The following is a 13601-nucleotide window of genomic DNA, read 5'->3' as shown; positions in this document are numbered from 1 at the left end:
ACCTAGTTAGAGAAGACATCATACGGCATTATTTAGGTAATAAAATACAGAGAAAAAAGAGCCACTGGCATTTCTAAATAACGTTCCTGTGTTTTCTACTATAAGTATAGGAAAGTAGGTGTTCGCAGATGCAGAGAAAGGGCAGCTCCAAGGCCTCGGAGGAAACTTTTGATTTTATAAATAACTTGATGGTGGAAGGCAAACGCCATCCCGGTTCCCAAGCAGGCTCCACGCAGCCTCCATGGCCGAGTCCATCTCCTCGCCGTCCTCTTCCCTCCTCCAGGCCGACTTCCAGCCGGTGCGGGAATAGGGGCGCGCCCGGCCCTCCTCGCGCTGCGCCGCCCGCGCCGACGTGGCGGAGCGCACAGGTCGGCCGGGTCAGGTGGTTGGGTGACGCCCCGGGAAAGCGCTCCCGGCCGAGGGCGGGCGGCGCCGCCGCGCCCGACGCCTCTGGGGGTGGGGACTTCGCGGGAGTCGCCGGCGGAGGCAAGGAGGAGCTCGGCGCGGCGCGGCGCGGCGCGGGGCGGCGCGGCGGGCGATCCGAGCTGGGACGGGCTGCAGGCGGCAGGGGTGCAGAGGACGCGAGGCGGCGGGCTGGAGACATGGACCGCGGCGAGCAAGGTGAGGGCGCGGACCCCGCAGGCTTGGTCTCCGGCTTGGGCTCGGCGCCGGGCTGCGCGCGGCCCGGCGCCCGAGCAGGTGCCGAGCCTCCTGGGCCGGCGCCGCAAGTTGCATCTCCCGGATCTGGATCTGGCATCCTGGGGCCCTGGAAGGAGCGGCTCTGGCGGGGGCAGATGGGGCTGCGTGTGTGAGTGAGTGTGAGTGTGCATGTGCTCAGTGTGAGTGTGCGTGTGTGGGGGAGAGGGAGGGAAGGTTCTGGGAGGTGGCGAAGGGGCTAGCGTCAGGGGCTGGCGGCAGTGATGCGCTTTGGGTGGAAAGCCGTGTGAACGGAGCACGGCACGGCCAGCTCTTGTAAGTGACTGGAACCAGGAACAGAGGAGAGTGGGTCGTTCTCGTCCCTCCAGGTGGGAAACCCCTCTCTTCCTCATAAATGAAGACTTTGCGCCTTCTTCTAAGTTCAGGTGGTTAGGATTTTTGGTGGCGTTTGAGCCCATGGAGGGTTTGGAAGGCAAATATTTATCATACTAGGAACCCCCAAATTGTGGAGTGGTGTCCGTGGGTTTGAGGGAAGAGAGCTTTTCGTAGGAAGGGTGAAATCCCACAACACAAAACCTTCAGTCTAATTTACCATAGCATTGGGTGCACTTGTTTCTGAAAACAACTCAAGTGAAATTGCCCCCAAATAGAGCAGTAATAGGGCATGGTTTTCAGATTTAAATATTGTTTCATCCTAGAGATCTCTGCTGATCATAAGCCACTGACTGTACGCAGATGTGTGTGGCACGATTTTAAAAAGATACATAAATGCTGAAGAAAGAAAACAAGGTAGGTAATCTTGGGAAGTGAGGACAGGAATCACTCCTGTTTTGAGCCCTGACACAAGTTTTCATGTATTGCTTGTTTTCCTCCAGTATGTGCCGTCATGTGTGCATTTTTATGTAAATCAAACCATATTCCAAATATACTATCTTGTACTTTATTTGTTTGAGACTCCATTTTTTTTTTGAGTCTCTTCCTGTGGCCCACGCTGGAGTGCAGTGGCGCGATCTCAGCTCACTGCAACCTCCGCCTCCTGGGTTCAAGCGATTCTCCTGCCTCAACCTCCCAAGTAGCTGGGATTACAGACATGCGCCACCACAGCCCGGCTAATTCTATATTTTTAGTAGAAACGGAGGTTTCTCCATGTTGGCCAGGCTGGTCTCGAAGTTCTGACCTAAGGTGATCCACCCGCCTCGCCCTCCCAACGTGCTGGGATTACAGGTGTGAGCCACTGGGCCAAGCCTGTACTTTACTTTCAATTACTTGTAAGATAGAATCTTTGGAGTCTTTCAACGCTTTCCTCGCTCCCCTTCAGATTAATTTCACACTTAACACAAGTGCTTATAGACATTATAATATGCTTTATATGTATTATCTATGTGTATACATACATTATACAGGTAATGTATAATATATATATACACATACACATTATTATCTAAATTTTAAGCTTCTTGAGGTTAGAAACATATTTCATCTTTGTCCTTAGTTGGGTAACATGATGACTTGCACATAGCAGACATGCAAATGTTTGAGTCAGAAAGCTTGTCACATGTCTTGTATATATTGTTAGCCGGCTTAGAGGCCACCATGTAAGTCAGCATTATGTCTGTCTGGCTTTCAATGGGGGCGACGCAGGACGGGGGAGACATGAAGACAAACGTGTCCACTGGTGTTTGTATACTAATCTGTTACTAATCTGTTTTACACTGTTGTTTAACATAATGATGTTTTTAGAATAACTGTTTGGTACTTGTCAAAGTAAATTAAATGGCTGTGTTTTACTTACGTGAGTGGAGTAACTAGTTTTAATGGTGTTTGTGTTCTAGCTTGGGTGGTAAGAATGACAGTCATTGGTAGCACTGCAGTATTCCAACTTGGTAATACATTTTATGTAGTTTTTATAGGACTAGTTTAAGTGTCTCATTCTAAGACATATTTTTTTCATATCTTTAGCTTGTAAGATGAGTCTTTTCCTGTCTATATTTTCCCCATATTTTCTTTGGTTGGGGTGGAGGACTCTGCTCAGAATGAAAGAAGAGGCACTGCTTTGGGAGGGTCAGTTCATTTACTCCGAAGCTTTGCTGTGTTAGAACTACATGGCCAAGGCTGGGTGGGGTGGCTTATACCTGTAATCCCAGCACTTTGGGAAACTGAGGCAGGCAGATCACTTGAGGCCAGGAGTTTGACACCAGCCTGGACAAAAAGGTGGAACCCTGTCTCTACTAAAAATACAAAAATTATCTGGGTGTGGTGGCACCGGCCTGTAGTCCCAGCTATTCAGGAGGCTGAGGCGGGAGAATCACTTGAACCCAGGAGGCAGAGGTTGCAGTGGGCCTGGATCAAACCACTGCACTCCAGCCTGGGCGACAGAGCGAGACTCTGTCTCAAAAAAAAAAAAAAAAAACAAAAAACAAACCCACCTAGCCATTCCTTACTTTGCTTCCATCTGCCTACCTGCCTTTTCATCTTTATGTTACCAGTGCACACAGTAGGTGCTCAGAAATGTGTGTTGACTGCCTAAGATGAGCGAGCAGGCCCCAGCCATGGTAACCTCTGTGTCCCTCCAAATCCGTCTCTTGTTTCCTGCTTTCTCTTGTTCTGTTTTCCCTCTGTATTCTCAAGAAGCAGAACTTAGCCAGAGAAAGTTGCTGATAAGGCGGTGCCGGGCTTGGAGGGTAAGTTTACATGGAAGATACTTGAACTAGTAGGGTGGACTCAGCCTTAAATGAATCTGGAGCAAGACTGCTGCCTTAAACTGGAAAAGGCAGAACCTGGGATTTTAAACCTAATGTTCACTAGCAAACTGTGTTGGCTGAAATAAGGTTTATCATACTCTGTGATTATCTTCTGAATTGTGATTTTTGGCAACGTGTTTAAAACCAAAGCAGAAAATTTTGGGATTTGTTGAACTTTTAATAGTTTGTAATGTACATGGAGTTTTCTTATATTTGTCCCTCAAAAAATCCCTAATGAAACTCTAGATGCAAAATTAAATGCCCTCCCTCTTGTCTTACATGCATTTCTCTTGAAATTGCCTCTTTCAACCTTCTTAGGTGAAGTTATCAAAAAATCTGTTCTTGCTACTGATTGTACTTAACAGAGCTGTAAAGTTTTAAAATAAACACAGAGTTTTCCTTATGTTTTCAACCATGAGTATTCTAATGCTCTGTAGTATCAGGCCCAGATTCTGCTGTTTTTCTACTTTCTCTCATACGTAGGACTTGAATACAATACTCTGCGTATAGTGAGAGTTCAGTGAACATCAAATGATTTAAAATACGATACATTTCATAATGCGTCTCAAGAGTTTCCAAGCATTGAGCTCAGTGCAGCACGTTTACTGTGTAGTGTTTCCTACTCTGATAGAGCAGTGCTGCTAACTAGAGCATACATTGTGTAGAAAACCCTCCTGACTACTTTTTATGGAGCTGAATAAATATGCATACTTGAGCGCTCTCATGTTAGTCATAACCTTTAGTTTAGCACTATTGTGTAGAAGTGACAGTCATCTAGCCCACTACACATTATACTAGTTTGAATTAAAAAAAAACAAAAAACTTTATAATTTTAAGGGGAAGAGGAGTGGTTCCTGGGGCCAAAAAACTAGGGAGAGAGGAAAGGCTTCAAAAAAAGAATAACACAGTAATATGTCACTATCATGTTAACATTGTAATTGTGCCGTAGAAATAAATAACAGAAAAGTGGGGTATCCTTTATTTAAAAGTAAAGCAAATGTAGAGAATAATGCATAACAATTTTGAGGGTCTACTCGCAAGTCTCTGGGTGTGACCCACCCAGGCTGTTAATTTATTTGGTCAACAGTTTCTCGATTTCCATATGGTGCTGATGTCTTTGTTAGCTCTTCTTCACTTCCTGCATTTATTTTTATGTGGCAGCCTGCCTAGTCCCTAGGGGAAAAGCTGAGTGGTAGGAGGGGTTGTGATCTTTTAGCAAGATTTCAACAGAATAATGTATGCATGTAATAAAAACAAATACACTCACAGTGCAAAACCAAACAGAACACCCAAATCCCTGGAACTTCTGTGCTACTGAGTCTTTTGTTGTAGGCTAAGATTATTTTCCTTTTGGGGTTAATTATTTCTGCTTTAATTATTGACTGTTGTGAAATCTCTCTTCTGAGACATTCCCAAATTTTATTTAAACTAGTGGGTACCAGCTGTACTGAAACCGTAATTGTAGCCATGTATTTTTATTAGAAAAATGTTGCCAACAGATTAAGGAATTTTAATATTTAGTGGAAGTTTTAAAAAAGTTAGAATATAAAAATGCCTTTTGGAACCTAAGAATAGTTGTCTATTTTAGAAAAATCAGAAATATTGATGGAGAAAAAAGAAAATTACCCATAATCCTGTGCTGAGAACGAGAAATCATAGTTAGCATATTAATTTATACCTGCTCATGTATCTATGCTTTAAACAAATCACAATTTTTTTTTTTTTTTTTTTTTTTTGACGGAGGCTTGCTCTGTCGCCCAGCCTGGAGTGCAGTGGCGTGATCTTGGCTCACTGCAACCTCTGCTTCCTGGGTTCAAGCAGTTCTCCTGTCTCAGCCTCCCAAGTAGCTGGGACTACAGGCGCAAGCCACGACACCTAGCTAATTTTTTTGTAATTTTAGTAGAGATGGGGTTTCCTCATATTGGTCAGGCTGGTTTCAAATTCCTGACCTCAGGTGATCTGCCCTCGTTGGCCTCTCAAAGTGCTGGGATTACAGGTGTGAGTCACTGCGCCTGGCCAACAAATCACAACTTTCTTACCGAATATTGCATTTTATAACTTGCCCTTTAAAAAAAACCCTAAGTGTATTTAAAAAATACACTTTAACAAGCAGACATGGTGGCTCATTCCTGTAATCCCAGCACTTTGGGAGGCCAGGGCGGGCGGATCACCTGAGGTCGGGAGTTTGAGATCAGCCTGACCAACATGGAGAAACCCCGTCTCTACTAAAAATACAAAATTAGCCAGACGTGGTGGTGTATCGCATGCCTGTAATCCCAGCTACTAGGGAGGCTGAGGTAGGAGAATCGCTTGAACCCAGGAGGCGGAGATTGCGGCGAGCCAAGATCATGCCATTGCACTCCAATCTGGGCAACAAGAGTGAAACTCTGTCTCAAAAAAAAAAAAAAACTTTAACATCATTTTGTCTAGTGTAATCAGGTAATTAATACACATAATACAAAATTCAAAAGGACTAAAAGTTTGTAAATTATTAATAAATCTCCCTCCCATTTCTGTCTCCCAGGACATTTCTCTTGGGTAACAACCATTTTCTACCATTTTCTTCTCTATCCATTCAGAGATTCTGTGTATGTATGTATGCATACACATGTATAAAGCATATGTATAAAGCATTGATAGGTATTTGAGTGTGTGATAGAAACTAGCACATAAATTGTTTAGCACCTTTCTTCACTTAAATATGGTATAGGTTTTAGAAATCATTCAACATAAGGTTATATAGTGCAGCTCCAATTTTTTTTTTTAAATGGAGTCTCTCTCTGTTGTCCAGGCTGGAGTGCAATGGCACCAATTTGGCTCACTGCAACCTCCACCTCCTGGGTTCAAGTGATTCTCCTGCCTCAGCCACCTGAGTAACTGTGACTACAGGCATGCACCCCCATACCATAATTTTTCTATTTTTGTAGAGGTGGGGTTTCATCATGTTGTCCAGGCTGATCTTGAACTCCTGGCCTCAAGTAATCCACCTGCCACAGCCTCCCAAAGTGTCTGGATTACAGATGCGAGCTATTGCGCCTGGCCTGGAGCAGCTCCATTTTTAATGGCCATTTGTAGTATGTATCTATAGATGTAACATTTTATATACTGTTATAGATAATTAACTTTTTCCCTGTTGATGGGCATTTACATTTTGCCTTGTAGGGGAGGAAAAATTTCTCCCTACCCTTTTAGGGTTTCTGGTGAGGCCTAGGAATTAAACCAACATGAGATAGATTAACAGGAGAAAAGCATGCAAATTTTATTTAGTGCTTTTTACATATTACATACCTTTACCCTCACAAGAGGAATGAAGACTCAAGGAAGTGGCTTGGCCTGATTGATTATATACTAGGTCAAAAAAAGAGTGGCAGTTGTGGAAAAGTAACTAGGAAGGTAAGGTTTAGTTTAGAAGGTTTCTTCATGCAGATTTCTTTGGGCTTGGATTTCCTGTGGTAAGAATGTTTCTTTCCTCCTCACAGAGGGAGGGCATCTTTCATACGGGAGCTTCATCTTCTGCTTTCAGGAAAAAGAGAAGAGGTTTGGGTGGCCTTCTTACACCTGCTGTTTTTCAAGTGCCTTTAGCCCAAAATAATCAGCATGTTAAAGTGGAATGTTTTGGGATGTCGTGTTCTGAACTCCTTCACTCTTATATTTTGCTGTTAAAACAAAGCTGCAGCAAATGTATGTGTATGCAAGTCATTCCACAAAAATGCCAGGGTGTCTGTAGGAAGAATTCTTAGAAGAATGTGGCTGTTCAATTTTGATAGTGCCAAATTCTGCTCCATAGAAGTGTTGCCAGTTATACTTCCACCAGCATGTGTAAGCGTTTTCTTTCCCATGCCTTGTGGCCAGGATGTTGCCACACTTTTCCACTGTTGCTTGCTTTATAGGGGACAAATGATTTCTCAGTATATGTTTACCTCTTTTGATCTGTTTACAATCTACATTGCATTTTCTGTGAAATATCTGTCCATATCTTTTGCCAGTTTTTCTATTGTGTTTTATAGAATGTAGCCCCTGTTTATGAGATGAATTAATTTTTTTTGGTAGCTTTCCATTCCTTTTTTGACTTTATAGTGATTTTTTTTAACCAAGAAGAAATACTAATAGCTCTTTTTTTTTTTTTTTTTTTTTTTTTTGAGACAGTATCTCCTTCTGCCACCCAGGCTGGAGTGCTGGAGTGCTGGAGTGCTGGAGTGCCGTGGCATGATCTCTGCTCACTGCAACCTCTGCCTCCCAGGCTCGAGCAGTTCTCCTCATTCAGCCTCCCAAATAGCTGGGATTACAGGTGCGTGCCAGCATGCCTGGCTAATTTTTGTATTTTTTAGTAGAGATGGGGTTTTGCCATGTTGGCCAGGCTGGTCTTGAACTCCTGGCCTCAAGTGATCTACCTGCCTTGGCCTCCCAAATTGCTGGGATTGCAGGAGTGGGCCACCATGCCCAGTCTAACTAATGGCTCTTTTCATTTATGGATGCTAGCTTTTGAATCATTTTTAGAATTGCCTTCCTCTCTTTGAGTTTATGTTGTTATGGTTTTATTTTTTACATTTAAATCTTTCCTCAATCTGGAGTTTGTTTTGATAATAAGATGTGAGGTATAAATCTTAACACCTCCGCCTCCAATTGGCCACCCGAATGCCTAACACCATTAATTGACTAATGGCTTCTTCCTCTATTGATTTGAAATACCACTGTTGTCATGGACTAAGTACTTACATTCTTTTCTTTTCTCTTTATCTGTATGTTCATTACCAGCAGCTAAACCTAGTTTGTTATCATAAAATGTAAAAATGTCTGGAAGGGCTGGTTTGCTTTGATTACTCTATTTTTTTTTCTGTCATTTTTTTTTTTCTAGGTATTCTTGCCAGACTTTATTTCCCAATGAACATTAGAATCAACTTATCCAGGTGAAAATTCAACAAAAATCATGCTGGCAGATTTTTTTCTCCTTCTCTCTCCTCTCCACTTTCCCCTTTCTGTCTGTCTGTCTGTCTGTCTCTCTTTCTCTCTCTTAGTTAGAATTTGGTCTGTTTCTTTATTCAATACCCCAATATATGTTCATTAGGGTTATACTGTATATACTACACATACAGTTTTGTTTTGGATATTATTTGATAATAAGAATTTTACCACATCATTAAAAAAGTTTCCCCAAACTATAATTTTTGATGATTGCACTCTTCCACTATTCAAATGTTTATTTAACTCTTTCTCTCCTGGAGTAGGGTTACATTCCATTTTAGCTATGATACTGCTTTAAGAGAAATTGTTTTAAGATAAATTTCCATAGACAGGTCAAAGGATGTGAATATATTTAAGCCTTTTGATGCCTGTTACTGAATCTCATTCTGGAAAACATAACTATCATTGCCCTTTTTTTCTTGTGGTAAAAAAATACATAATAAAATTTACCATTTTAATCATTTTTAAATGTACAGTACGATAGTGTTAACTGTGTGTACCTCTTTGTGCAACAGATCTCTGAAACTTTTTCATTTTTCAAAGTGGAAACTCTGTACTTATTGAACAACAGCTTCCCAACTTCCCCATTCCTCCATCCCCTACCCCTGGTAACAATCATAGAAACTATGATTTTATGAGTTTGACCACTTTAGATACCTCATATAAGTGGAATCATGCTTATTTTACTTAGCATGATGTCGGTGCTCATGCATATGTAGCATGTGACCCAATTTCCTTCTTCAGGCTGAATAATATTCCATTGTATATATGTACTACATTTTCTTTATTATGTATCTGTCAATGGAAAGTAAGGTTGCTTCCACATCTTGGCTATTGTGAATAATGCTATAATGAGCATGAGTGTGCAAATATCTCTTTGAGAGCCTGTGTTCACTTCTTTTAGATATATACCTAGAGATGGGATTGCTGGATTATACGGTAATTCTGTTTTAATTTTTTCGGAACCTCCATACTGTTTTCCATCATGGCTTTACCAATTTGCGTGTGCACCAACAGTGCACAAGGATTCCAGTTTCTCTCCATCTTTGCCAACACTTGTTATTTCCCTTTTTTTGTTTTGTTTTGTTTTGTTGTGTTGTGTTTTGAGACACAGTCTCATTCTGTCACCCAGGCTGGAGTGCAGTGGCTTAATCATAGCTTACCATAACCTTGAACTCCTGGGCTCAAGTGATCCTCCTGCCTCAGACTCCCAAAGTGCTGGACTTACAGGTGTTGAGCCACTATGCAAGGCTGTTTTGCCTGTTTTTGATAAGATTAGTTGTTGAGTTGTAGGACTTTTTTATATATATGTTCTGGATATTAACCCTTTATTGGATGCTTGGTTTGCAGATATTTTCTCTTATTACATAAATTGCCTTTTTTTGTCTTTTTTTTTCTTTTCTCTTTTTAAGAGGCAGAGTCTTTCTCTGTTGTCAAGGCTGGAGCGCAGTGATGCAATTCTAGCTCACTGTAGCCTTGAACTCCTGGGCTCAAGGAGTCCTTCTGCTTCAGTTTCTCTAGTCATTTCCTTAAAATAAAATTATAGAGCTTATAGGCTTTAATTTGTCTGTTTCCTAGAGAGGGTATAGATGTTATTAGCCATTTGTATTTCCGTCTTGAGATTGTTACTTATCTACTTTTTGCAATTGGGATCTTAGTGTGTCTTGCCTTCTCATTGTTCTCTGCCACCTTCCCTCCGTGGCAAATATTTACTTTTTCTATTTTGCTTATCATTTTGGTTATGGTGGATCTTTTAATGTTATTTTTATTAACAAAATACAGTATTAGGAGCAAATATTTTCCAGGTGACATTTTGGGGGTAATTTGCATGGCTTTGTGTGGCTTTCGGTACTTCTTTCTTTGTATCTTTTCTCTTTAGACACTTGTAATTGGTACTAAAAATAGTGATTTCAGACAGGCTATTAATTTACATGCCTTGGCTCATAAGCATGGTGTGTTTCATGTTACAGCTATACACATGTAAATGTCAGTTTTAAAAATTATAGAAGGCCGGACTCAGTGGCTCACGCTTGTAATCCCAGCACTTTGGGAGGCTGAGGTGGCCGGATCACTTGAGTTCAGGAGTTTGAGACCAGCCTGGCCAACATAGCAAAACCCCATCTCTACAAAAAATATAAAATTAGCTGGGCATAGTGGCGCACGTCTGTAGTCCCAGCTACTCAAGAGGCTGAGGCAGCAGAATCGCTTGAACCCGGGAGGTGGAGGTTCCGGTGAGCTGAGATCGCACCACTGCACTCCAGCCTGGGTGACGGAGCAAGACTCTGTCTTAAAAAAAATATATATATATATATGTGTGTGTGTGTGTGTGTGTGTGTGTGTGTATATATATATATAAAATGTGTTCTTGATAAAGTTTTGGATTGGGAACTTATTAACAGGATGAAATTTCACCCATTGTATCCTTAGTTTATTTGGAGGCATTGTGGTGTGGAAAAGGAGCTTATGGTCCAATCAGGAGGGTTTAAGAAATAAAGATGGTAGTTTATCCAACCCACTAGAATCTGTACTTGGCTAGAAATAGTGTCACTAGAACAGGGACTGCCTTACATTGCATTCCCAGCATGCAGTTCAAGTATGTAGTAGGTACTCCATATTTCTCATATTGCACATATATCAATCAAAGACTTCTAGCATTAATAGAGTCAGATGGGTTTGGATAGAAAAGACTAAGAATTAGAGAAGGAACATGGTTTGGCAGGGAGATAGGAATATGTTCTAAATACGCGTATAGTCTTACATATAATCACTGAAAATCTGATCTGTAAATAGAAGCAACATTGGTACTTTGCTCCTGAGGTGTGTATGTAAGAATGTGTGTGTATACATAGGTAGAAGAGACAGTGTTGGTTAAATTTTTATTCTTGAAAGGATATTGGGTGTAGTGCTCAATAAATACTTAAACACGTTTTCAATACTGTTCTATTGAAGTTAGTTGTTTACTTCTTTTATTTATTTATTTATTTTTTTGAGACAGAGTCTTACTCTCTTGCCTAGACTGGAGTGCAGTGGTGTGATCTAGGCTCACTGCAACATCTGCCTCCTGGGCTCAAGTGGTTTTTGTGCCTCAGCCTCCCAAGTAGCTGGCACTATAGGCGTATGCCACCACGCCTGGCTTTTAAAAAATATTTTTAGTAGAGATGGGGTTTTGACATGTTGCCCAGGCTGGTCTCGAACTCCTGAGCTCAGTCAATCCACCCGCCTTGGCCTCCCAAAGTGCTAGAATTACAGGCGTGAGCCACCGCCCGTGCCCAGCCAGTTATTTACTTCTAATGTGTTTTGAGCCTAGGAGACATGATGGTCTCAGCACATTTTAGTAGTAGTTTTTAAAAAACACATTTGAGAAAGGCAAGGAGTATGTTCACAGTAGTGGAAAGTGCTTGCTACTAGTAAACCAGAACAAAAATTCTATAAAGAGGGAAAAATGCAAACATTTTGACTGCCTGAGACATTTAGCAAAGGGATGATCAGTCTTCCATTTCAGTATGGAAGTTGGAATATTCCGTGTGGAAGTTGGAATATTCCGTGTGAAAGTTGGAATATTCTGTATGGAAGTTGAATATTCCATATGGAATATTATTTTATTAGAACCCAGAATGATAATGATGATGATGTTACCACACGGCCTTTCAGAACTCTTACTGATTTTCTACATATTATCTCATTTCAGTCTTTCAATGCTGCAGGGAGGTAGGACTGGTACATTTTCATTTTATATAGGAGGAAACATAATCTGAATGGTCACGACTTCCCCAGATGTACTCTGCTGGATGTGGAGAGCCCTACAAAAGCTTCATCCCAAATCTGTTGTCTTTAAGAAAATAATCTGGAGTCCAAGAAAAATTTACACTGCATTTTTTTTTGTTGTTGTTGTTGAGATCGGATCTTGCTCTTGTCTCCCAGGCTGGGGTGCAGTGGTGCAGTCATGGCTCACTGCAGCCCTGACCTCATGGGCTCAAGCAATTTTCCGACCTAAGCCTCCTGAATAGCTGGGGCCACAGGCGCACACCACCATGCCTGGCTAATTTTTTTATTGTTAGTAAAGGCAAGATCTTACTATGTTGCCCAGACTGGTCTTTAACCCCTGGGCTCAAGTGATCCTCCTCCCTCGGCCTACCAAAATGCTGGGATTATAGGTGTGAGCCACTGCCTGGCCTAAACCACAATTTCTAATTAGTTTATAGGGCTAGGAACATCTCATGCTTTTTAAAGAAATGTTTTCTTTCCAAATAATTGAAACAAAATTGGAATCTGAAGTGACAGAGCTTCAGCTTTGCATTACAATTATTTAAGTTTTCCAGCTGAGGTTTTACTGGGTCATTTTTAGTAATACAACTACTGTGGTTACCAGCAACAACATTTATTGTTTTCTATATGCCAGGTTCTGTCTAAATGCTTTTCATGTTTCATTTTTGAAAAATTTCACAACATACCCTGTGAGCAGGTGCTAATAGTGTCCCTGCATTACAAATGAAACAGGGCATGAAGGGACAGAGTAATAACTTTTTCAGGGGCACACAGCTTGGCACAGACAGATCTGGGATTTTGATCTGTGATGTCTGGCTAGATCCTTACATGACCTTACTCAGCCTATACCTATACTACATAAAAGTTGCAGACAATCTTCTTTTTCCTTGCAAAAGTGTTGTTCAAAAGCACAGTACAGCTGTGGTAGGAGCCATGGAAAGGAGCACCAACCAGTGTATCTGTATCAGAGTCTGGCCTGTGTGTCTGATCTTATGCATCAGAATTAATTGTAAGTTAGTTCAGAATACTGAACCTGAAGTCGTATCAAGGTTCAAAATTGGGCTTCATCATTTTCTGGTTGTGAGACACTGGATAAGTCACTAAACTTCTCTAAGGCTGATATCTCACATATGCGTGAAAATTAGGTACAATCTGTTACTAGTACTGGTGCTCAATAGATACTGATTTTTGAAACTGAATATTAGAGATTTCTGTAAAATGCTAACTCAGTGGTTCCCAGTTTAAATGAAACATTTTATTTCTTTAGAGACAAGTGAGATATTGGACGTAGTGCTAAATAAGTACTTCATAAACACATTTTTGATGCTGTTCTATTGAAGTTAGTTATTTCCTTCTTTTTTTTTTGAGACAGAGTTTCACTCTGTTGCCCAGCCTGGAGTGCAGTGGTGCGATCTAGGCTCTGAGCCTGCTCTCAGGCTCGTAGGTCATTCTGGAGAAACAAACATACAACTAGGC

General features: G+C 41.3%; 1 protein-coding gene across 3 annotated transcripts in view; it reads left to right on the top strand.

The window, feature by feature from the left end:
* The first annotated feature begins 300 nt into the window (after positions 1-300).
* The window catches only part of TPD52 (tumor protein D52), a 240216-nt gene continuing 226915 nt past the window's right edge, over positions 301-13601 (top strand). For 2 of the 3 annotated variants that reach the window (XM_008000953.3, XM_008000951.3), the window contains exon 1: positions 301-621. In XM_008000953.3, the coding sequence (XP_007999144.2) occupies positions 603-621 (19 nt within the window). In that variant the 5' untranslated portion in view covers positions 301-602. The remainder of the gene's footprint in view (positions 622-13601) is intronic. The other variant, XM_038000360.2, reaches the window with a different exon arrangement.

The sequence above is a fragment of the Chlorocebus sabaeus genome, chromosome 8, assembly GCF_047675955.1.
Source record: "Chlorocebus sabaeus isolate Y175 chromosome 8, mChlSab1.0.hap1, whole genome shotgun sequence".
NCBI classification, from domain to species: domain Eukaryota; kingdom Metazoa; phylum Chordata; class Mammalia; order Primates; family Cercopithecidae; genus Chlorocebus; species Chlorocebus sabaeus.
Note: the sequence above shows the minus strand (reverse complement) of the source record. Positions and strands in the feature narration are given on the sequence as shown.